General features: G+C 36.6%; 2 protein-coding genes across 5 annotated transcripts; one reads left to right on the forward strand and one right to left on the reverse strand.

Moving 5' to 3' along the window:
- Positions 1 to 30: 30 nt before the first annotated feature.
- On the reverse strand, positions 31 to 19,130 carry vwa11 (von Willebrand factor A domain containing 11). 4 transcript variants are annotated; one of them, XM_058784070.1, is made up of 19 exons: positions 18,954 to 19,130; positions 12,670 to 12,721; positions 10,626 to 10,694; positions 8,625 to 8,813; positions 8,223 to 8,501; positions 7,360 to 7,453; positions 6,927 to 7,055; positions 6,109 to 6,295; positions 5,609 to 5,778; positions 5,049 to 5,161; positions 4,785 to 4,901; positions 4,505 to 4,681; positions 4,237 to 4,369; positions 3,898 to 4,047; positions 3,317 to 3,409; positions 2,965 to 3,233; positions 2,527 to 2,660; positions 2,257 to 2,416; positions 31 to 1,119 (listed from the first exon to the last, which is right to left on the reverse strand). In XM_058784070.1, the coding sequence occupies exons 4-19, from the start codon at positions 8,811 to 8,813 to the stop codon at positions 733 to 735; spliced, it is 2,781 nt and encodes a 926-aa protein (XP_058640053.1). In that variant the 5' UTR covers positions 10,626 to 10,694; positions 12,670 to 12,721; positions 18,954 to 19,130; the 3' UTR covers positions 31 to 732. The 4 variants fall into 4 exon arrangements, with proteins under 4 accessions (XP_058640053.1, XP_058640060.1, XP_058640076.1 ...); XM_058784077.1 differs by lacking the exon at positions 12,670 to 12,721 and adding an exon at positions 18,500 to 18,634; XM_058784093.1 differs by lacking the exon at positions 12,670 to 12,721.
- LOC131545372 (prostaglandin D2 receptor 2) lies at positions 18,150 to 24,658 on the forward strand. The gene is made up of 2 exons (XM_058784117.1): positions 18,150 to 18,653; positions 20,998 to 24,658. The coding sequence occupies exons 1-2, from the start codon at positions 18,587 to 18,589 to the stop codon at positions 22,287 to 22,289; spliced, it is 1,359 nt and encodes a 452-aa protein (XP_058640100.1). The 5' UTR covers positions 18,150 to 18,586; the 3' UTR covers positions 22,290 to 24,658.
- The last annotated feature ends 111 nt before the right edge of the window (positions 24,659 to 24,769 follow it).

The raw sequence follows: 24,769 nt of genomic DNA on the forward strand, positions 1-24,769 counted from the left end.
AGTATATTTTCATTTTAGGCAAACATACAAGCACATGTTGAACGGAGTAGCCTGCTTAAAAAAAGATTCAAAAGACATTTGAGTACAAATTCCAGTTTATGTTAAATTGTTAACATTTGGATAGGTGGTTGAAATAGTCTAGATTACATGTTCATGTTTCAACGTGAACCACATCATTCAATGTCAGCACAAAACACTAAGTTAGCTAACACATGATCTTATGTTTATGGCACATAACAATCCTTTATGTAGTATAACTGTCATTGTTCTTAAGTGTATATTAATACAATTAGTTTGAATGCATATTTACACAAAACATACTAAAATAAACATTATTATTATATGTGGGCAGAAAATGTAATATTGTAGATTAGATTTATTTTTGCAACATTCATTTGTACTGATCATACAAATATTACACTAAACTAGTATGTGACAAAAATGACAATCATAACTTTTGAATTGAATTAAATTCATGTTAATAAAAATAACTTAGGTGATTCCCGAGTTATATGTCTGCCTGTCACGACTTAACAATCTATCTTTGATTTTTGAAAGGTCTGTATAAGCAGCATAGCTCTTCAATGGTTGTCCTCCATAGCTGGAAATACCAGTAAAGGAATGTTTGGGATGAAATGCAATTATGCTTTACATTTATATTGCCATAAAAGAATGGGATGAGAACGAGAAGGATGGGATGACTATGTATTTGGCTGGATGAACTCCATTTCACTACAGAGGGAAGGCATCATGTAGGAAACTGTATAAAAGCAGAGATGCCCATAGAGGGAGGGACATGCTGATAAGGCGCGAGCCTGCGCTGGACTTCATGGTGTAACTGCACCTGCCCACGTTCCCTACCTTGTCAACTGCAGACAAAGTCACAGAAGTTGAACAACATGAGGCCTCATACAGACCCATGACCACGATCACACCGTCTTCCACTTTCTTCTGGGTGAAGTTTCCACTGCCTTGCTGGATGGAAATGCTCTCGATGCCTGTGCCATTACCATCAGTGATGTTGACAGACAGTTCCCAGTTTGATGAGTTGCAAGAGGAGGAGTAGCAAATACCCTGTACATCCACAATTTCACATTTTGGAGGTGTGAAGTCAGTAACCTGGATGAAATAGTAAAGGATGAGTTGAAACAACAGCTTAGTGTTGAATTATGTGGTGTGTGTGTATATATATATATATATATATATTAGTGCTGGGCAACGATTAATCGCGATTAATCGCATCCAAAATAAAAGTTTTTGTTTATATAATATATCTGTGTGTACTGTGTATATTTATTATGTGTATATAAAGACACACACATACAGTATATATTTTGAAAAGATTTACATGTATATATTTATTAATATAATTTATATGATATATAAATATATTTAATATATAATCATAACACATTTTTCCTAAATATATACATACATGGGTGTGTATTCATATATACATAATAAATACACACAATACACACACATATATTATGTACACAAAAACTTTTATTTTGGATGCGATTAATCGTTGCCCAGCACTAATATATATATATATATATATCATTAAAATGACAGTAAAAACAATAACATTGCTGTTATAGTTTAAAATAACTATTTTTATTTAAATATGTTTTAATTGTAATTTATTCCTGTGATGGCAAAGCTGAATTTTCAGCATCATTAGTCTTCAGTGTCACATGATCCTTCAGAAATCATTCTAATATGCTGATTTGCTGCTCAAGGAACATTTATAATTATTATTAGCAATGTTGAAAACAGTTGAGCTGCTTAATTTTTTTTGTGAAAACCATGATGCATTTTGTTTCAGGATTCTTTGATGAATAGAAATTCAGCAAAGAATAGTATTTATGAAAATAGAAACCCTTTGTAACAAAGTAACTGCTACTACGTCTGATCAATATAACGCATCCTTGCTAAATGAAATAATTCATTTCTACAATAAAGATCATACCGACTCCAAACTTTTGAATGGTAGTATATATTAAGCATAAGTCATACACAATTTGTTTTGTGTGAAGAAACAATTTGCTGCCATAGAAATAATTTAGAAACTGTCCATTTTCTTAAGCTGGGATGCCACTAGTGCAAAATCAGCAGAGAATCTGAAATGACTGAAATAACATTCCACATATAAATATGCCTCATTCCATTTCTTATCTAAGCCCACATTCTTTTCCACTGAAATTTCACAAGAGCAGAATGCTTTATCAGTCTGTCTGAAAACTCTGGGGTTACCTTGGAGAGAACAGAAAGGCGAAGGACAGCATAGTTAGAGTCACTTCCTCCAGGCCCTTCTGCCTCGATGGTTAGCGTAACATCTGTGCCTGAGACCGTATTACCAGATGGAGTGAGAGACACTGTCCCCTGAGCACTGCCACCACTCACGAGATTGAGCCTGTGAGGACAAAGAAACAGAATTGTAGTTTTGTACTTGATACGCAAAGCTGATTAAAGCTTGTATGTCTATCATTACTGAGTGATTTGAGAACTAAGTGGAGGAATTACGTTGATGGATGAGTCATAGGGATGTTTTTGTCATTCCTTGCACGAATTGTGTAGGTACCACCGGTTCCATTGGTTGTAACAGTAAAATTGAGTTTAAATACTTGTCCTGGCAGCATGGAGCTGTCTGCTATTGCCTGAAGATGGAGAGAAAATAGCATTAGAATTAAAATTAGATTTGTTTAAACAACTAGCGAGCTGCCTACTGCCTTCTAAAGGAAGTAGGCCTATCACGGCCATGGGAACTTACAAGCGACTGATTTTCGTACAAGACACTCGACCCACAAGTGATTTCAGTAGATTTTTATGTTAGCATGTTGCTAAGCTAACAACACAACACTTAAATCAGCTTAATAATACAGTCCATAAATATTGAGCATTATAATCAATTTTTAATTTCAAGTTTTAAGAAGGCGACTGCACTAAGAATGCAGTTTGTACCTTGATGGTGACTTTAGACTGAGACATCTGTGTGGTGGTCTGCCTCTGGAAGAGGGTGGTGAAGGTCTTGTCTTTTCCCTTCAACATTACTACAAACTCTCCTTCTGGCACGTCGTTCACAGTAACCAGGTAATCTCCATTACCCATTTTCTCAATGGTTCCTTTAGACACTTTGACCCCAGACACCTCCATGAGAGCAACCTCCTGCAGCTCTAGAGCCTCTGGACCTTTCTCTCCAGTCAGCGTTAGCAGCAGCTTAGCTGGTGAGCCTAAATAAAGAGCAAAAACTCTGTACACTTTCAAATAATTTAATAAGAATTGTTTAATAGTTAAACAGGACAACAGTTTAAACCTGTTGACGGCCGCCCATCAATGGCAGCAAATCCAGGATGGGGTCCTTTGAATTCCTCCACAAAGTCGTAGATGAAAGTAATCGCACTCTGACCTGTAAAACATGGTTTAAAGCATTTTGTTTACTGTCTACATTAGATGACAGTGGTAATGCATTTGGGCTTGGTGCTGCTGTTGTTGGTTATTACTGTTGTTTTAGATTATTGCTGATATTGCTGTTGATGCAGTGCTGTGAGTATTTAAGACATACTGCTGCTGCACTAATAGTGCATTTAATAACCGCTAGCAGATCTATACAGGTGGAGCTGGGGAAGGTGAAGGGTTTCAGAGCAACTCTGAAATGCTCAAGCGAATGCTAACCAGCCATTTAAATGTAAAGCAGCAAACTCATTGACTGTGTATGCAACATGAACTAATCAGCTTTGTTTAACGCTGTGAATATCATAGTTTGCATTAAGGACCCATCAGCCTGAGTTTCATGAGAGAACTTGGCATTTATCTGTATTCTTCTCATAACAGGTTGGCAAAAACATTAGTGTTCAGCTTTGCATTGGTTTATCAAATAAGTACATGATGGCTCACCCATCACTTTTATGGTGTAGGGCCGTGTTGTCGTCATGTCAATGTGCCACAGGCCCATCTCTGTTGTGTTTAATTGGATTCGTTGCAGGTTTCCCACTTTCTGAATTGTTCCCAGAGGTCCGTTGACAACAGTGTTAGATTGAGTCACTCCTGGAAGCAAGTGTATTCCGTTACTTTTTACAAGTGTATAACTTACTTTGATACCTTATTTTGAAGCTGAGCACAATATAATACAATCAATTCCCATTGGGGTTATTATAGTTTTACATTTTTTATTTAGTTTTTCTTTCTTTCTTTCAAAATTTCAGCTAATTTAGTTAAAAGCGTCTCTGAATTTACCTGTGGGGCTGCGCAGGTTGAACGTGAAGCCAGTTCCTGTGATATAGATGGTAGTGTTGGACACAGACCCATCCAGTAGGAAGGGGAAATTCTCTACACGTCCTGGATCCCTGGAGCACTGAAGAATTGTCACCTGATAAATGAAGAAAGAGTGTGCAAACATTTGCACAAATGAAAGACATAGGAGAAAGTTCTTTGAAGATGCTGTTTTTTTGTATTTGCAATGTCAGTAAGCTAGTTTAAAATGACTATAAAATGCTGATCATACCAGGGCTGAAGTAGAGGTGTCAACAATAATGTCAGTGGCTTGAGAGATGCTGGACTTGGAGACCTCAATGGCTTGACCGCCAGAGGCCAAGGCCATGTCATAATACACCTGAAACTGTGACGATGCACTCAATGCCCTTCTCCTCCTGCTGCTTGATGCTGTCAGTAAGAAAGATACCTGAAAAGAAAGGCCGAGAGATGAAAAAGTGGGAAACTGATGGAGGGCTGGTGAAAATGTTGATGGCAAGGACTGCATGTGAAACAAGGACGGATAGTTTTACCGTTGACTTGGTGCTGCGAATGAGGGCGGAGATGGTTTTCTCCAGGTGTTTATCCTTAGCTGGAGCATCCGTGAACACATATATATGTGAGGAGGAAGGAGCTCCTGTCAGAGCCAACTGTCAGAGAAACAAGGTTAGAAAAGAGAGGAACCTTGACTCCTTGTTCAATAATCTAATATTTCTTAGTTCTAACTAGGAACTATATTGGTAGTGTTCACATATGACGATCAAGATGATTGGCTGAAAGGCCACAAAGCACAGTACCTGAAGTCCTGACAGGCACATTTCTGGGGTATCTCCTCCTCCGTCAGCCCTGATCTTGGAGATCTCTGACTTCATCACATCTGGGTTTGTGGTTCTTATTAGTGGTCCAAATTCTACAAATTCATACAAAATATATACAAATTGTGTCTGTAAATAATTTAGATTTATATTAATTTAGACTATATCTGATCTGACTTTTGCCATAATACGAATGACAAAGCACATCAATGCCCTAATTCAAATCCTAGTGAGCTACCTACAAAGGCAAAATTTGAAGTCACCATATCACAAAGCCTTTATTATGCTTCATTATCCTTATGTCTCCTAAGATACCTAATTTTGGTCAAATACTAAGGCAGTACTGCATGTTTTTGTTTTTTGTTTTTTGCAGGAAAATTGAGGGGGGAAAAAACAAGATAATGAACAAATGTTGGTAATAAATAAACCTATTATACATTGCATTAAATATTGAAAAGTATCAGTAAAAAGAGTTCAGTGTAATTAAAACGGATTATTTTTACCAAATATTTGTATGTGCTATATATCTTTTTTGCACTCACCTGGATCATTAAACGGCACCAGAATATATTCAGATGGTTCATCTTGAGTTCCTTTCTTACTGTCAATGATGTTGAAGGCGACTCTCTTGGCCTCTGCAATGTCGTCTGCCATACTGCCTGTGGTGTCAATCACAAAAGCCAGCACTGCAGATCGCGCGATACCCATCAGCCTGATGGAGAGGTAAAAAAAAATCATTTATCTTTACCATTCAAAAGTATTGGGGACTTTTTAATGTCTCTTTAGCTCAGCAAGGCTGCATTTATTTGAAAAAATATTTGAAAAATATTTTTAGAAATAGAAATACATTTGTAACGTTATAAATGTTTTACTGTCACATTTGATCAATCTAATGCATTAATAGCTTTCAAAAAAAAAAATCTTGCTGACCTCATGAACAGTAGTGTAGAGAACAGGTTGTTAAAAGAACAACTCCCAGCTTTGCAAGTTATAAAATCTCTTAAAGGTTTAGGAAGGTTTATCTAAAGATATATCTCCATACCGAAGGTAGTTATTGTTTCCTATAGCTCCACGGATGTCCTCTAGCAGCTCCATTGTGGCTTCAGCTGCCAGGTTCACGGCATTGTTGTGTAGATTAGCATTATAGGAATGGCTCTCGTCTTTACTGATCCCACCTCGAGGATTCTTGCTACTGCTGAGATCAGTCTCCCCACCATGGCTACATTTTCCTTATGCACAAACATAAAAGACAAATAAGAGTTGATGAAGTTTTAAAATTTATGAATATTTTCTCTCCTACTTCCACTTCTAATCCTTATTGAAGTGTTGCTTAAGTGAAGAAATGGAATACATCAGATACCTTATTTTTTTAGTCAAAGGCATTTTGAATTAGCTTTTTTCACTTGCGCTGCAAAGTTGTGAACTACTAGATGTTTTAGTTGTGCTTTTACCTTTTAATTGCTGTTACAATAGTTTTATTTCGTAAACTTGGACATTGCTTCATTGAAACCACTTCTCACCCCATGAACACAATATAACAAATTTTGCTGTATTATGTAATAATCGAAAGAAAAAATGTGCAAGTGTTAGGAAATAAGGTGGCACAACCTTACAACATCCACCAATGTCCTAGTTACAACAACATTATTTGAAATAAGTCCATGCTCAAGTCCATGTTGCTTACCTATACGACAATTTAAAAGGACCGAACACTAAAACTATCTATTGGTCATCTATTTACATAGTTACTAGGTTTTGCAAAACCAAGACTGTAAAGTTAAGTAACTAAGTAGTTTCTAATACATTTTGAGTTGAATTTTTTACAGTATGTGTGTTCATCCGTGTCTCTTGTCTCCTCACCTTGAGGTTTTTCAGGGGAGAACAAGCCCATATATCCTGAAGTGAGGTACTTCCCATTCAGAATGGCAGGAAGCAGCTGGTTTGGACAGGTACCACTAGCACAGTCACTGCATGTTGGCATTGCAATGTCTGCACATTAACACATACACATTCAAATCATCACTCATACACTCAATTTACTTATTCGCTGTTTAGGAACAGTCAACATAGATTAATCTCACACAATATGATTTGTACTCCAGAGTGTAACCTGTTATCGGTTAAGCACCAAGTCATCTGTTGACTTATCTCCATGTTTTCATTAAAAACATCGATTATTAAGAGCTATTACACATGAACATTGGACATGTCAACACTAAAAAAAATGGAGTAATCTGTTTTTTTTTCCACGTATGAGTCTCTCTCATAAATCACACCCACTGGCTTTATGTACCTGCAATCTTCTCAATGCTGAGATCCGGTCTGATGATGTTGGCATATGGACTTTTGTTACCTAATTCAACCCAGTTACTGTGGCTGTAAAAATCCTGGGGAAAAACATGAATTAAAATGAATGCTTAACATAATATTAATGATGAAAGTTTTATTTGTTGTTGTTGTTTTTGCTTAAAGATACACCTTTTAAGGAAACGTGTCACAACCACTAGCAAAAATATTTCTTATTATATATTAATGTATTATATATTAATATGTTTTTCATCCTTACAGTATGTTTACGTATATATATATATAGAGAGAGAGAGAGAGAGCATTTTTATCAGGCTCCTATGTATAGGTTCAGTAATTTCACTTTAATGGCAATGAATAGGTTGTTTACACTGCTATTAAAGTAAAATAACTGAACATAAACATAGGAGCCTGAGAAAAATGCTAATTTTAGATGAAAATTTCAAATGACACTTAGAGGCTTTTGCATCTGAACTCTTCATATACAGTATATATTAGAACACTAGTATTTTCACCAGCTAAAAATGGTTTTAAGTCAGTTATTTCTATCTTTTTCTGCAGTATGTCAGTAGGAAATATCAGTTTACATTTCCAAACATTCATTTTGGCATTAATTGTACATACATACAGATTTGTGTTGTTGCTTAAAGACACACCTTTTAGAAAAACATGTATTCTTATATTTATTAGGGGTTTCGATTTTGTATGTTTTTAGTCCTTAATGTATTTTCAATTGGTAAAAGTGTCAACAAATAGCCTAGTTAATGAGTAAAAACATGTTCTTGAGCAATTCTGAGGCAATATGCTTGTGCAATGTCTTAGTCATCATCACTGATTATCAGTGATTACCTGCAGTGTGTGACACACTCGCCCCAGTGTTTCTCGGGCAGACTGAAAGTTGTCGGTGCGGATGTTCGCTTTAATGGCCGCAGTCCCCTGAATGATAAGATTGCGTCCCTCAATGAAGGCCTCATTATTGAAGTGGTGTGGTGCGCTGCTCATGAAGTCCTGGTCCACAAAGCCATTCTGCTTGTAGATCTGATTCAGTGCCGTGCGGAACTTGGCCCCCGACACCTCACCTGTGGCTGTGCCCAGACACGCACGCAGCAGCTCTTCTGCTGATGGGCCCTGAGTTAAATAGGGAAATTAAATTATGTGTCATCATTTTGAAAAATGACTATATGTCTTCCAAAAAAGTGCACAGCTTTCATGGTAGTGCTGTTTTATGCCTCTGCTTGAACACAAACTCACCGTGGGTTTGAAATCTCTTCCTTCTGATTCAGCCACTGCTTCACACACCTCATGGATCTTCGCCATTACAGCATGGCCAGTAATGGTCACATGGGTGTTTCCGCTACCCGCAACTGAAATAAATGCCTGCACCCTGGACACCACTAGTGCGATCAGGGCCACGACGGGCACTGATGACTTCATGATCATCTGAATTAAGTGAACAAATATTTACTTTTAGTAAAGTGACATTGTGTAAGAGACATTTTCATTTCATTTTTCAGTCATATAGCTGCTTTTATGATAATCTACTGTAGCCATATTTTTATTTCTTGTAGAAATAATGTGAGGTTTTTCATGTGTAAAAACTAAACTAGCTAAACAAGTCAAATTAAGTGAAAAAAAAAAAATTTGAAATCTTTGGAGAGAACTGAGGAGAATTAGGTAAAAATATTGGTAACACTTTAGAATACTGTTTCTTACTTACTGCATAACTAATAAGGAATTATTGAACTAATTATTCATTAACGCTTAACTCACTACTGTTAACTACTAAGGAAGATGTGTTAACTAATCAGTATGTAAAAATGGTATGATTGTGTGAAGTAACAGTTAGCTAATCAATAACTAATGTATTACTATTAATATATGAACTATTAATTATCTACTAGTTAAGGTTTAAGAAACCTTAACTATGAAGTAACTACTAATGAACAGTCATACACAATTACATTGAGTTGTGACCCTTTCATATAAATGTTATCAGTAGTAGTAGTATGAAAATGCAATATTAATAAATGCAATGAATTTTATAGAGGTTTTGTCTGTGTAGTGAATTGTTTTGTGAGTGTGTTTTGTAAAAAATCAGCTGCCGTATTGTAAAATACGCGACACAACTTGTTTACAATCTTTATTTCAGATGAGAACATTTCTTAATACAGCATTTTTTATTCTGTTTTAACATGTATACTGCCCACATTTAAATTAAATTAACAAATATTTTATAATCAAAAGTTAAACATTTTAAAGGAACACTCCACTTTTTTTGGAAATAGGCTCATTCTCCAACTCCCCCAGAGTTAATAAGTTGAGTTTTACCGTTTTTGAATCCATTCAGCTGATCTCTGGGTCTGGCGATAGCACTTTTAGCATAGCTTAGCATAGATCATTGAATCCGATTAGACCAGTAGCATCGCGTTCAAAAATGACCAAAGAGTTTCGATATTTGTCCTATTTAAAACTTGACTCTTCTGTAGTTATATCGTGTAGTAAGACTGGCGGAAAATGAAAAGTTGCGATTTTCTAGGCCGATATGATTAGGAACTATACTCTCATTCCGGCGTAATAATCAAGGAACTTTGCTGCCGTACCATGGCCGCAGCAGGCGCAGTGATATTACGCAGCGCCTGAAAGTAGTCCCCAGCTATATTATAACTAGTTACCTAGCTGGGGACTACTTTCAGGCGCTGCGTAATACAAAACCATGGACCACAAAACCAGTCATAAGGGTCAATGTTTTTTTAAAATTGAGATTTATACGTCACCTGAATTTTGTATGTCAAAAAAAAAAAAAAAATATATATATATATATATATATATATTTTTTTTTTTTTTTGAAAGCTGAACAAAGCTTTCCATTGATGTATGGTTTGTTAGGATAGAACAATATTTGGCTGACATACAACTATTTGAAGATCAGGAATCTGAGGGTGCAAAAAAATCTAAATATTTAGAAAATCGCCTTTAAAGTTGTCCAAATTAAGTCTTAGCAATGCATATTACCAATCAAAAATGAAGTTTTGATATTGTTACTGCTACAAATATACCTGTGCAACTTATGACTGGTTTGGTGGTCCAGGGTCACACACACACACACACACACACACACACACACATATATATATATATATATATATATATATATATATATATATAGTATTTAGTATAAACATACACTATCACTCAAAAAACTATTACTTTCATTACAATAGGTGGATATAATATAATATAAGACCTTCTTACCTTATACCGGTTTTCAATCTGCTTCTGTTCCTCCTGTATCTCCCCTTAATTGCGGATCCTTGTTAGTCTCTGATGACAAGTATATATACAGTACATAATTTCTTATCTCACAGTGTTCAGAAGTTGTCATGCAATCAGACCTCAGCAAATGATTAACCACAATGGCGGAATTACATTATTAAGACATGGCTGCCATTAAAATATTGTGTTACATCTCACACACACACAAAATTATGAATCATAACTATAATAGCCTACATCACTTGTGAAATAACATCCAAAACTGTTTTGATAAAACTATGGCTGTAATAATAAAACTGAGTGAGGTTTTCCGATCTGTAGCATGCCAGATAAGTTTTCATTGGGTCAAAACCACCTTTGACCATACATGTAGAATTTTTATATTGCTTTACTTTCATTTGCTTTATGAATGTATGAGCCGCTTCCCAGCTTATTATAAACTTTGGAAACAAAAGTCGCATTCCACAATAAGACCACACCTGTTCTCGAGCGCTGAGGCCCTTGAAAGTTCAGTTGTTCAGTCAATAATATTGAGGTTAAATGAGATGCATATATTATCTTGAGACTTGCCAGGATGCAATGAGGAAAATTAATTATATAACACATTATTAGTATTAATTAAATCATCTAATCAGTATTTATTATTGTATTATTCTATTTCTTAATTTAAATTTTTGGTAACACTTTATTTTAGGGTTTCTTAACTAGTTGCTTATTAGCTGCTGCGTTGGAGCGAAGGAGCAAGGAACGCAGAGACGCAGGAGAATTCTTCACAATCAACAGTCTTTAATAAACAAACCAAGAGTAACACAGGGCTGGCTGGAGACACACGAAGCACAACTTGACGTTCAAGACCCGACAACGAAACATGGGGCAGACAACACTTTAAATACATGACTAAATGAGGGAAACTGACGAGACCCACCTGGAATCAATGAACACATTAAGAGCAGGAACAGGAAGAAACCCAAATATTGGCATGTCACACACAAGGGAAAACTAAGTCAATGGGAGCACATGGGGAGCAAAACACACGCAGCTAGTCCATATTCCTGACATTAGCATGCATATTACTGGAATATTAGACATTTATTAGTACTAATTAAGCACATATTAATGCCTTATTCGTGACCTTATTCTACATCCCTAATCCTACCCAATACCTAAACTTAATAACTATCTTACTAACTATTATTAATAAACAGCAAATTAGGAATTTAGTGAGGGAAAAGTCGTAGTTAATAGTGAATAAGTGTTCCCTATTCTAGTGTTTTTACTAATTCAAATTTTCCTTATTAAAATAAATAAACGAAGAGTACTTTTGGAAAATATTGAAAACAGTTTTAGCCATGGAACAAATTACTACTAGCTAAATTCTAAAGTGGAACCAGTTGCTTTTTTTTCTTGTTTTTTTTTTTCATTATTTCATACGTGAAGTTCCTTAAATAACTGAAAATAAAAACAAACCTTTAGGTGCAATTTAGGTCCAATTATTAATCAGGTTGGCAAAAGAATAATTTCTCTCACAAAAGGTGGCAGATTTCAACCTGTCTTTTACATCACGTGGTTGTTGAATCGTGCTCTGCTCAGCTCCTTTTACCTCAGTTTTCAACAAGTTGATCATTATTGTCTTATTCAGTGATATGTCAGCAAATATGACCATGTTTCTCAGTGAATTTAAATTAGAAGATCTAAGGATGAGAGCCAAAAAAGAAGACACTACCATCACATTACAGCAAAGTAATGAGATTTTCACACATTAAAAAGCTGTAAATCTACTGTGGTGATTATTTTGTCTGTATTTTGTCAAACTTTTCATTGTCTCTGCTCATTTATTTATTTGGTTGCCCTGTGGCCTCAAATATCTAATAAAATAATTCATATTTATTATTCAGCACTATTCATAAATTTAAAAGACATACAAACAGTCTGAACAGCTGCTAACTGTAGGCGAAACAAAACATAATAATTACGAATAGCTGAACTGTCATGTGACAGAAAAATAAACAAAGATCCCACTTACACTTACAGCTTTCTACTGTTCTTCACCTGTGATATGCCCCGCCTCTTCAAAACTACATACAAAATGATGTATGAGACAGGAATGGAAAAAAAAGAGTGAGAAGAGAGAGAAGAAATAAGGCAAAGAAGTGTTCACAGACAGAAGAAACTGAGGGACACCTAAAGATCAACTGGAGAAGATGCTCTGTGGCAGCACAGTAAACAAACTTCATAAAAGGTATGTTTCATTTTAGTCTATCCAGGTGCTGCTTTGTGAGTAGAGAGACTAATGAAAGTAGCGGCAGAATAAAAAGCCAGAAAAGTCAACCTGAAAACATACTGTCACTGCCTTTTATGGTAAAAAGAACAAGGAATCTTAAAGTGCTCCTATTATGGATTTTTGAAAATTACCTTTCGTGAAGTGTGTAACACAGCTCTAAGCGAAAACATCCTACAAAGTTTTATATCTGAAAGTGCACCGTGTATAAAGTTATTTTCTCTCAAAAGAAAGAGTCGACTCTGAATCAATGAAACGAGTCGTTTTTAAAACGAATCTTAAGCCGTTTCATGTTGACGTCAACATGAAACATTAGCATATTGCCGGCTTTTGGAGCGTTAAAAATAGCTGTTTCCCCGGTAACGGCTGAACACAGCACTGCACTCTGCTTTAAATTAAATCGACCAATAGGATCAATCACCGCGGATTAGCGTCATGCGGAGGGGTTTTGATAAATTAATCATTGAGCGAATCGTTTGGGAGTCCTTGAGCAAATAAGGTAAAAAATAAATGCATATTATAAGAAAATGAAAGTGTTTTTTGACCTTGCATCCACGTCAACCTATCCACCTTTTTCTTGCTGTAAAAATGGGCGTGGCCATTTGTAAATTCTATGGGTCTAGCTTCCGGTCTCATCTGCATCCTGCTATTTTTAGCTGTACAAAACAGTTCGTTTTGCTGCTTGATATTAAAAATTGGTGTGTCTTATCATATTATTTTAATATAATAAATCTGGGTCGCTTAGTCAAGAGAAGTACCCCCTTTTTAAGCAAGGACCAAGCAGCTATTGGCAGCAGTGAGTTAATCATAGCCTGTGTTTGATTAATTTAGCCGTATCAAATCATCACGACTTGCCTAAAATAAAATCTTTAGATATAAAACAGTTCAAGCATATCCCAATGTTAGTTTAAATGTTTAACCTATATAAATGTGCGCTGTTAGACGCATATCCAACAGTTTGTGTGTAAGCTGAAGCGCGCGCTGCAGGACATGGAGGCGCCAGAGCGGTCACTTGCATTTTTTCTTACAGCAGAAACAACTTAAAACAGGCCTACACCGTAATTTTTGCTCATTATGGTAAGAGAAATACATCATTCGGAACTTTAAAGGGTCTACTTTTATTTGTGTGCATTCACAATATCAACAAAACATTGTACCTTTATAAAATAGCCTAAATAGGAAAACAGAGGATGCGCTTTCTGCCGGTCTTGAACTGGAGCGCTTCACAATGATGAACCGAAACTCAGCGAAACTGACTCAGATATTATAAATATATCTATAGAAAGCTTTAAATTACCATTTTAAAACAAAAGTAAAAACCCGAAAGTAAAACCCCTTTCATTAGCCTACGTAATCCATAAAGATGCATTTCTCTCTAAAGGCACCTACAATGAGGAGATGGCAAGCCATTTTTCTCATCACCGTGACGCCGTCTAAAATATAAAAAAATGGAAAAGCCTAAAACAGGCCCGATTATAATTTGCGTTTTATTTTATAATTGTATACAATTAAAAAATAAAACACAAATTAGGCTATAATGGCATATGTAAAACTTTGTCCTTTAATTGTATAGCTGCGTATATTTTCTGATATTTATGTTGCTCTGTCCTGAATACCTTAAAATTTAAAGGATTAGTTTACTATATAGCCTACTATTTTTTATTAGTTTTCTGAATACCGTTAAATTTAAAGGATTTATCATCAAGTGAGAACAACTAAAAAAGCTTTTAGAAATGTTTATCTGTATTTATAATGTAAGTAAACATTTAGCTTTATTTACCAGCATTTTACATTAGGATATTCATGAATGTAATAATAAAATGTGACTTGGCCTTAGCCTACTCTTTTTTTTTTTTTTTTTTAAAAATGCAATTTTCTAAAAGTTATTTTTAATTAATTCGTCTTTTTGCAGTAAAGGACAGTCATAGTTCAATGAGTGGGAAGATGACATGAAGCGACACAAGGTTAAGCTGCATTGAGAACAGATGAGTGCACATACAGCTCCCGATCGGGGTGAAGTTCATGGGATTTTGTACACAGAATGATAAGAGCAAACATTATTTTAACATATATTATTATTTCACACTCAGTATTTTAACTTAAGCGCTGCAAGCCATGTATACAGTGCCTGACAAGACAGATTTTCTGATACGCAAAACAAGCGTTACTTTAAAGGAATTTCTTCGCTTACTGCCGTTACTGTGGCAGCCAACAACAGCACAGCAACCCTCCGCACATTTTTATATGTAGTTATTGAAAAAGTTTCAATTCAGTCTATCTTTTTTTTACCCCGATTTAATGGATTTCTATGGAGACCGGAACACGAGAGCACCCAAACGGAAGTTAGAATCCATCATGGCGCCGCTCATTGGTTATTCAGGAAAAAAGGTCTATAAGAAGTGGCGCCCCCCGTGGGATTGAAATGCCCCCCCAGCTATAACATCCTGGCGCCGGGCCTGCGGGAGTCTCGCCCATAGGCTTACTTCCGTGTTGAAGAAAAAGGTGGATTGGTAATGGGATTATATATATATTTAGTGTCACGGTGCACACAACGGGAGGAACGGGAGGAACGAGGAACACGAGACGAGGATAAACTCAAAATAACAGGCTTTAATCAAGTCCAAACAAGGCAAGACCAGGCAAAGCTGAGACAGACAGGAACACCGGGGAGTAACGAGTAGACCAGACCACAAAGAACTGAACGAAATCATAAACAATCAAACTTTTGATTGTTAAAAGGACAGGAACATGACCAAATATAGAAACATGAGGGCGGGAAACACAAGACACTACAGAGGACTGACATATATATACAGTGAGGAAAATAAGTATTTGAACACCCTGCTATTTTGCAAGTTCTCCCACTTAGAAATCATGGAGGGGTCTGAAATTGTCATCGAGGTGCATGTCCACTGTGAGAGACATAATCTAAAAAAAATCCAGAAATCACAATGTATGATTTTTAACTATTTATTTGTATGATACAGCTGCAAATAAGTATTTGAACACCTGAGAATATCAATGTTAATATTTGGTACAGTAGCCTTTGTTTGCAATTACAGAGGTCAAACGTTTCCTGTAGTTTTTCACCAGGTTTGCACACACTGCAGGAGGGATTTTGGCCCACCTCCACACAGATCTTCTCTAGATCAGTCAGGTTTCTGGCCTGTCGCTGAGAAACACGGAGTTTGAGCTCCTCCAAAGATTCTCTATTGGGTTTAGGTCTGGAGACTGGCTAGGCCACGCCAGAACCTTGATATGCTTCTTACAGAGCCACTCCTTGGTTATCCTGGCTGTGTGCTTCGGGTCATTGTCATGTTGGAAGACCCAGCCTCGACCCATCTTCAATGCTCTAACTGAGGGAAGGAGGTTGTTCCCCAAAATCTCGCAATAGATGGCCCCGGTCATCCTCTGTGCAGTCGCCCTGTCCCATGTGCAGAAAAACACCCCCAAAGCATGATGCTACCACCCCCATGCTTCACAGTAGGGATGGTGTTCTTGGGATGGTACTCATCATTCTTCTTCCTCCAAACACGTTTAGTGGAATTATGACCAAAAAGTTCTATTTTGGTCTCATCTGACCACATGACTTTCTCCCATGACTCCTCTGGATCATCCAAATGGTCATTGGCAAACTTAAGTCGGGCTGGACATGTGCTGGTTTAAGCAGGGGAACCTTCCGTGCATGCATGATTTCAAACCATGACGTCTTAGTGTACTACCAACAGTAACCTTGGAAGCGGTGGTCCCAGCTCTTTTCAGGTCATTGACCAGCTCCTCCCGTGTAGTTCTGGGCTGATTTCTCACCTTTCTTAGGATCATTGAGACCCCACGGTGAGATCTTGCATGGAGCCCCAGTCCGAGGAGATTGACAGTCATGTTTAGCTTCTTCCATTTTCTAATGATTGCTCCAACAGTGGACCTTTTTCACCAAGCTGCTTGGCAATTTCCCGTAGCCCTTTCCAGCCTTGTGGAGGTGTACAATTTTGTCTCTAGTGTCTTTGGACAGCTCTTTGGTCTTAGCCATGTTAGTAGTTGGATTCTTACTGATTGTATGGGGTGGACAGGTGTCTTTATGCAGCTAACGACCTCAAACAGGTGCATCTAATTTAGGATAATAAATGGAGTGGAGGTGGACATTTTAAAGGCAGATTAACAGGTCTTTGAGGGTCAGAATTCTAGCTGATAGACAGGTGTTCAAATACTTATTTGCAGCTGTATCATACAAATAAATAGTTAAAAATCATACATTGTGATTTCTGGATTTTTTTTTTTAGATTATGTCTCTCACAGTGGACATGCACCTACGATGACAATTTCAGACCCCTCCATGATTTCTAAGTGGGAGAACTTGCAAAATAGCAGGGTGTTCAAATACTTATTTTCCTCACTGTATATATATATATATATATATATATACTGTATGTATGCTGTTAAATGATTAATCGCGATTAATCGCATCCAAAATAAAAAATATTGTTTACATAACATGTGTGTGTACTGTGTATATTTATTATGTATAGGTAGGCCTATATAAATACACACACATGCATGTATATATTTAAGAAAAAATATATTACGTTTATATATTAAATATATTTATATATGATATAAATTATATGAATATAAATGTATACATGTAAATAAATGTAAATATTTTCAAAATATATGCTATATGTTTGTGTATTTATATATACATAATAAATATCATAATATACCAATAGAAATATTTATATTTATTTTGGATGTGATTAATTGTTTGACAGCACTAACTAAAATACAATTTATTGAAAATATATTAAAATACAAGACAGTTATTTTAAAATCATATTTTACAGTATTACTGTTTTCAAATATATATTTCAAATCTTTTCAAAAACAGATCTATATGTCTGAAATTCCCATTTGACAGAAACAAGATACTGATCAACTAAAATAGTTAGAAAGACTTAACAATATCCTCACCGATCTCTTCAACATAATAAAATAGTAGAAGAATTGAGGCAGACAAACATCAAGGCCCAAAGATGCATGAAATACCACAAAAGCTGTCGCTTATTGCTCATTGCTGCAATATTGATTGTTAAGGTTATTAGTGAAAATTTTGGTCTGTTCCTCAGACAAAGCTATTGTTTGACCTCATATGACAAGAATTCATCTTGTGTGCTCCGATGAATAAATAAAGTCATACAGGTTTGCAATAACGTGAGGATTACAGATTCCGCATTAAATAAAATGTTTTTATTGAAGCACAAGATGCTATTTGTAACATTCTCAAATCATGCTGGAGAACATGGACGCCAGGTTTTACACAAAATTCATTCATTCATTCATTCATACAATCACTGAATTGTTCTGTATTTCAGGAGGTTTCTTCTGAAGACCCATCCTTAAGTCTTAGGTGAATAAACAACTGTGTTATTTCATTATAATTCCAATGAAACCGATTGCTATCTTTTCTTTTAAGACTGTCTTTCCTGTTGTTGTTGTTGGAGAGATGTTATGAGGCAGGTACTGACATGCTCATGTTCCCCATTGTAAGCTACTTTTTTTAAAGAAAAATGAGATCCATTACCATTCCTGAATGAAACTGTAGTTGGTTTATATCATCAACACCAAGATTTTCCTAAGGAATTAGAACTGACATCTCTGACATGAATGGATGATGCAGGATAAGCGAACAGTAGACATCTGGCAGTCATCATTTCTTCTAAAACACCAATTGTTATGTAAGTGTGAGATACATTCCTGTTTAACACACTGTGATACCAATGAATCTAAATCTGAGCACATTTATAATGCAATATGTTTGTTTAGACACTGTAAACTACTTTAAGATTGATTAAAGAATTTGTGAACTTGATGATAAACTATGATTGAGATTTCACTACATTTTGGCAAGACTTGGTCTGCCTGCTCTTTTTTGAAAACAAGATAAAACAAAATGCAGACAAATGGTGTTACTCAAAATACTTAGGCTGTACGATCATCCATGCACATGCCTAAACAGAGACAGACTTTTAACATACCTCAGGATGATGTTGTTGTGAAGATCTAGAATGAAAGTACTGTGATGTTTCACACCAGACAAAACTAAGCCAAAATAACGAGAGCAGAAACCTCATAATAGACTAATAGACTTAAGAGACTAAGGCGGTTCATTACTGTATTACTGTAAATGCAGTTAAGTCGATAGAGTTTGCTTAACTTCAAAGCTCATCTGTGTCATTACAGCTTCCTCATCTTTCTCATTCTTTCTTCCTCTTTTTTGAAAGCACTAGGAAATATTCTGTTTTGTCAGCATTAGAATGCAACACAGCAATAAATTCCATTTTAAACAGCAATTTTAAATTGCACAGTGGATATAAAAAGTCTACAAACCCCTGTTAAAATTTTTGAGAACAAAAAACGAATCCAGGTAAAATCATGTCAGATCCACATTTAATGTAATACTGAAACCAATAACAAACAAACAAAATATTTAATGGGTAAAAATGAAAAATAAAAGTCTTGATTGCACAAGTGTGCACACCCCTCAACTAATACTAATATACTAATATTAATACTAATATTGAAACGCCTGTTGCTTTCAGCTGGTCAGTAGCCATTAAAGAATATCAGTTTAGCACATCTTGATTTAGGTCTGGGCTCTGACTGGGCCAGTACAAAAGGTTTCTTTTATAGACTTAGATTTGTGTTCAAGGCTATCATCATGCTGAAAGATGAAATTCCTCTTTATCTATATATTTTTAATGGATGCCTGCAGGTTTTGTGGCAAAATGTTCTGGTATTTGGCACTTCCCGTGATTGCTTTTATCTTGACTACTGCCCCAGTCCCAGCTGTAGAGAAGCAGCCCTGTTTCATGATCCACCATATTCATCATGGGTTCAAAAGTTCAGTGTAGTTTATTCAAATCATAAAATGTGTTGCCACATGATCTTAGCTAAATTTGGACAAGCTAAGGTTTTTTATTTGGTGAGCAATAGCTTCCTTCTCTTCACTCTACACCACAGACACGGAGAATACAGGATGTTGTTGTCACATGCAGCAAGTAACCATTACTTTCCACACATTCATGCAGCTCCTTTAATGTTCAGGTATGTCTCTTGGCAGCCTAATATGTATTGTCAGTCACTGGTGCACCTCTTGAGATCAGGAGAGTGAGGTTTACCCACACAGCTCATACTAGCTGGCCTCCATTACACATGGCATATCTAATGTTTTGGAAACACTTTTGTACCATTCTCCTGATTGGTACCTCATCACAATGAGATTCCAACACATAATTTTAGGCTCTCTGCAAGCCAAGAATATGTTAAGAAAATTCTACAGATCCTGCTCATTTTTATTCAGGGTTAATCAGAATCAACTAAAAGATGACCAGAGGATAATACATACTTTTCAGTAAAAGTTTGAATGTGACTGAATGATTCCACAGATGTCTTATTATAAAGGGAATTTTTATGCAAACAGGTCACTTTAAGTTTGATTTTTCCTCTTTTTCCCCTTAAAGTTTCTATTTATTTCTTACATGGATTTTGTTCGGTTTTAATATTAAATTAAAATGAGAAAAAGATTTGACATTTTTTACATCTCAAAAGGCTGCAGTTTTAACCATGATGTCCATAATTTTTATACCCACTGTACTAATGTTTCACAGTATATTACTGTTTTACTGTATTTTTTATAGAATAAATTTGGACTTGGTGAGCATAAGGGATATTTTTCCAAATTGTCCAAAAAGTTCAAACAATAATTGGCAGATCCTACATTCTCAGAAAAAGGTACAAAAGCTGACACTGGGGCGGTACCTTTTCCAAATGTACACTTTTGTAACTTTTAGGTAATAATACGGACCCTTTAGGTACAAAGGCATACCTATCCCAGGGACAGCTTTTGCACCTTTTTTTTAAGAACTACAACACCTGGTTGAAGATACAGATGTTCAACTTCAAGATAAAACACACACACACATTTTTAAAAACACATAATAAAGGTTTCACTGATCTATGCTTCATTGCAGAAGGCTGTAATAAAATGCATTAATATTTTTTTCTCTTTTTCTTTGACAGCAATGACTTCCTCATTCCCTCCTAATTCTACCCTCAGCCCATCATCCCCCTCAGAGCTCCACTGCCCTCTTCTGCAAACAATGAGATCTCACACCTTAAACAAAGACACTGGGGTGAACTTGGCAGTGGTGAGCGTCCATGGTGTGGTATCCGCTCTGGGGATCCTGGAAAACGGACTGGTGCTGTGGGTGCTGGGTTTCCGTCTTCGTCGCAAGACGGTTGCTGCAGTATGGGTCCTCAATCTGGCGCTGTCGGACTTCCTAACCACACTAACCTTGCCGCTTTTCACTCATTACCTATTGAAGAACCACAGCTGGGAGTTGGGCGGTGCTTTGTGTGCAGCCCAGGCCTCCATTTTTTTCCTCAACATGTTTGTTTCTGCCTTCCTGCTGGCTGTGATATCATTGGACCGTTGTTTGATGGTGACTAAGCCAGTTTGGACTCAGAACCATCGTACTGTTTCAGCAGCATGGAAGATCTGCGGTCTAGGATGGGCTTGGGCGGCGGTTAACACACTTCCGTATTTCATGTTCCGTTCCATTGTGGAAAAGAAGGATGGGCACAAACTCTGCTATCACAATTTTGCACTCTATTCCTCCTCAAACACACTGCACAGAGATTGTAAGGTGCGTCAGGCAGCGACGGCAGTGTCCAAAGTCTTGCTGGCTTTTGTCATACCTCTGGTTGTCATCGCTGTCTGTTACACTTCCATTGTTCTTGAACTGCGAGCTCGCAGAAAGAGGCTTGAGAGTCGACGGCAGGGTGCGAACAATGGCAAACAGAGATCCTTGAAATTCTTCCGCTGCCTGTCTTCATCAGGCAGACAAAACAGCGCTCGACTCTCAGAAAGTTTCACGAAGATGGTCGTCTCAGTGATCGCAACCTTTATTCTCTGCTGGGTGCCCTACCACGTCTTCTGCTTGCTGGAGGTGACGGCTCAGTACAAGACAGAGATTGTGGAGCTTGTGGAGGTGTACTTACCTGTCGCGACAACGTTTGCCTTCCTGAACTCTGTATTGAACCCAATTATCTACGCTTTTAGCTGTCCAAACTTCTGCATTCGAATCCGCCAAAGTTTGGGGGCTCTTTTCGAGGGGCTGGTGGACGAAGCAGGACCCATAGTGTGGGTCACAGAAAGGATGAGGAGGAAAGATTCATTATTCCCCTCTTCACCCGGGTCTCCCACCTTCACCAGCGTCACTCGCGTCCAGCATGGCGTACATGGCTCCATCAACCTCTTTGGCTTTAAAAACTGCCCCACAAATGAGGGAGAGAGGGACGACAAAATGTGACTTTATGATGTGGAATATCATATCCTGGAATTGATGACTAATGTTTCTGCGTGAACTACGGTCTACCAACCAGAGGTTACAATCATGGGATGACCTTATAAGCTTTTATCTTTTCTGCATCTCTTTGCTACACTGGGTTTGATTTAAGCTATAGTCATGCTGGATTAGCTCTGAGGTTGTTGTGATTTTGAGAATATTAAAGAGAGTATGTCCCTGCTACTGGTAAACACAAATGAACTCAAAACCAAAGCCTCTCAAACACACACAAGTCAACATGACCAATATTCCTGTTTCTGTTCTCTTGCATTGTTCAGATTATTGACTACATGCATATATAACTCAGCAACAGGGACTTTATTGGAAAGGTTTTTTTTCATGCGTGTTCAATGAACCATAAGCAATTATACATGCAACTGTGGAGTAGACAATTACGGACACAGTTACTTAGGACAGTAAAAAAGAGACCTTTCTACTGACTCTCAAAACACCAAAAATAAGATGGTCCCTGATCACCTGTGTGAACATGCCATAGTCCTTGCAGTGTCAAAGTGTTAAAATGCAACTATGTTTCCCCCCAGATGTGTTTGAGAACTTGCAAGACGGCTTGGTGGAAGAGTGGGGTAACATCTCACAGCAGCTCGTGACCACATAAGATACTCACTGCGACTTTTGTTCAGGGACTCATTTTTCCATTTCTGTTCTTCAAATGCCTGCAAAACATGTTGAGTTTATGTTTTATATTCATAGAAATATTTACACGTTAAGAAATTTACAAAATCACAATCTATATGATACAACACTTTTACCTGTTTCTATTGCCCAATCTTTTCTCATTTTAAACAAACTGTTATTACAAATTACATTATCAACAATTTAAGAAAAAAAAAACAAAACAAAAAAACGTTTGGAAGAATGTTACTGCTGCACTCTTCCATTCTGTAAAAGTGGATGGTGACCAGAGGCTGACAAACTGTCAGAAGTAAACAAAAAAATGTGATATGTGCATACAAATATAATTCTTCCATTTTTTGTCTTATGTCTTATGAAGCCATATGATTATGAAGAGCAGACTATATTTCACCCAAAAATGAAAATTCTGTCATGAATTACTCGCCCTCATGTCGTTCCAAACTCGTAAGACTTTCGTTCATCCTCAGAACACAAATTAAGATATTTTTAATGGAATCCAAGAGCTTTCTGACCCTGCATAGACAGACACGTTTTATGGAAGATAGTAAGAACATTGTTAAAATAATCCATGTGACATCAATGGTTCAACCGAAATGTTATGAAGCAACGAGAATACTTTTTGTGTGCAAAGAAAATGACTTTTTTCAACAATTTTTTCTCTTCCGTGTCCGTCTTTGACACGAGAGCACCATTACGCAGGTGAGTAATTGATGTCAGAATTTTCATTTTTGTGTGAACTATACCCTTTAAGTTTATAATCACTTAAAATCTTGCTTGATGGCTGTGGTTACCATTCACTTTCACTTCAGGAAAAAGTTTGGATCTTCTTCTATAAATAACATGTATTGCATTCCACAGAATCAAGAAGCAGACATACATATGGTAAAAAATAGTTTGATTTTGATTATTGTGAACTCTCTGCAGCACACGGGTTGCATGAACTTCACAAGTTTGTGTAAAACGTAATGATCATGTTATCCTTATCCAGGATGATTTTGATGATCCAAAGAGCAACTTATGTTTCAATGGAATCAAGAACATCTGACCATCTGTACAAAAATAATCTCACATGATCAACGTTATAAATTTGCTTACTTGATTAGTGGCCTTGAAATAGTGCAGAATCTCAAATATTTCTTCCTCAATTTCCATCACTGTCAAAATACAATGTCTATAATAATAATTATTTTAATATGGCTTATTTAATAGATAGTTTTGCATTGTACAAAACTTCCACAGTATCTGTATACTTGACCCAGTTTTTAATAAGCAGCTGTAGTTAGCAAGGGATCATGTGAGAGGGAAAAAAATAGAAATTGTTGAACGGATGGATTGGACAGACGGAACAGTTCACGTTTTAAGCTGTAAAAGAGTGAGCTCTGTGCTGTAACAGTATGAAACAGATGCTCTTAGTGGTATTAAAACTCCATGTATGCGTCACTAGCAGCTTGCAGCTACTCTGAGCACTCTAGGACAAAGGGAATGAGGAACCCAGCAAATCAAGAAGCGCTTTACACTGGAGTGTACATGTTCACTGACACATACATGCTTAGCAAGAACCCACATTTACATATTCTTCTCATAGCTCTTAAATATAATGCTTGTTTTTAAATTAAGCTTGTTGAATAGGTCTTAGCAATTAGATTATCAATTGAATACATCTTTAGCATCTCTGTGAATGTGACATAATTTTCTCGAAATCAGAACAAAATGTTCCATGCAGATCATAGGGATCATCAGATTTTTTCTTTATTCTCCCTTTTCAGTCTTACATAATATTACTGTTGTGT

The sequence above is a fragment of the Onychostoma macrolepis genome, chromosome 01 (assembly GCF_012432095.1).
Source record: "Onychostoma macrolepis isolate SWU-2019 chromosome 01, ASM1243209v1, whole genome shotgun sequence".
Taxonomy (NCBI): Eukaryota; Metazoa; Chordata; class Actinopteri; order Cypriniformes; family Cyprinidae; genus Onychostoma; species Onychostoma macrolepis.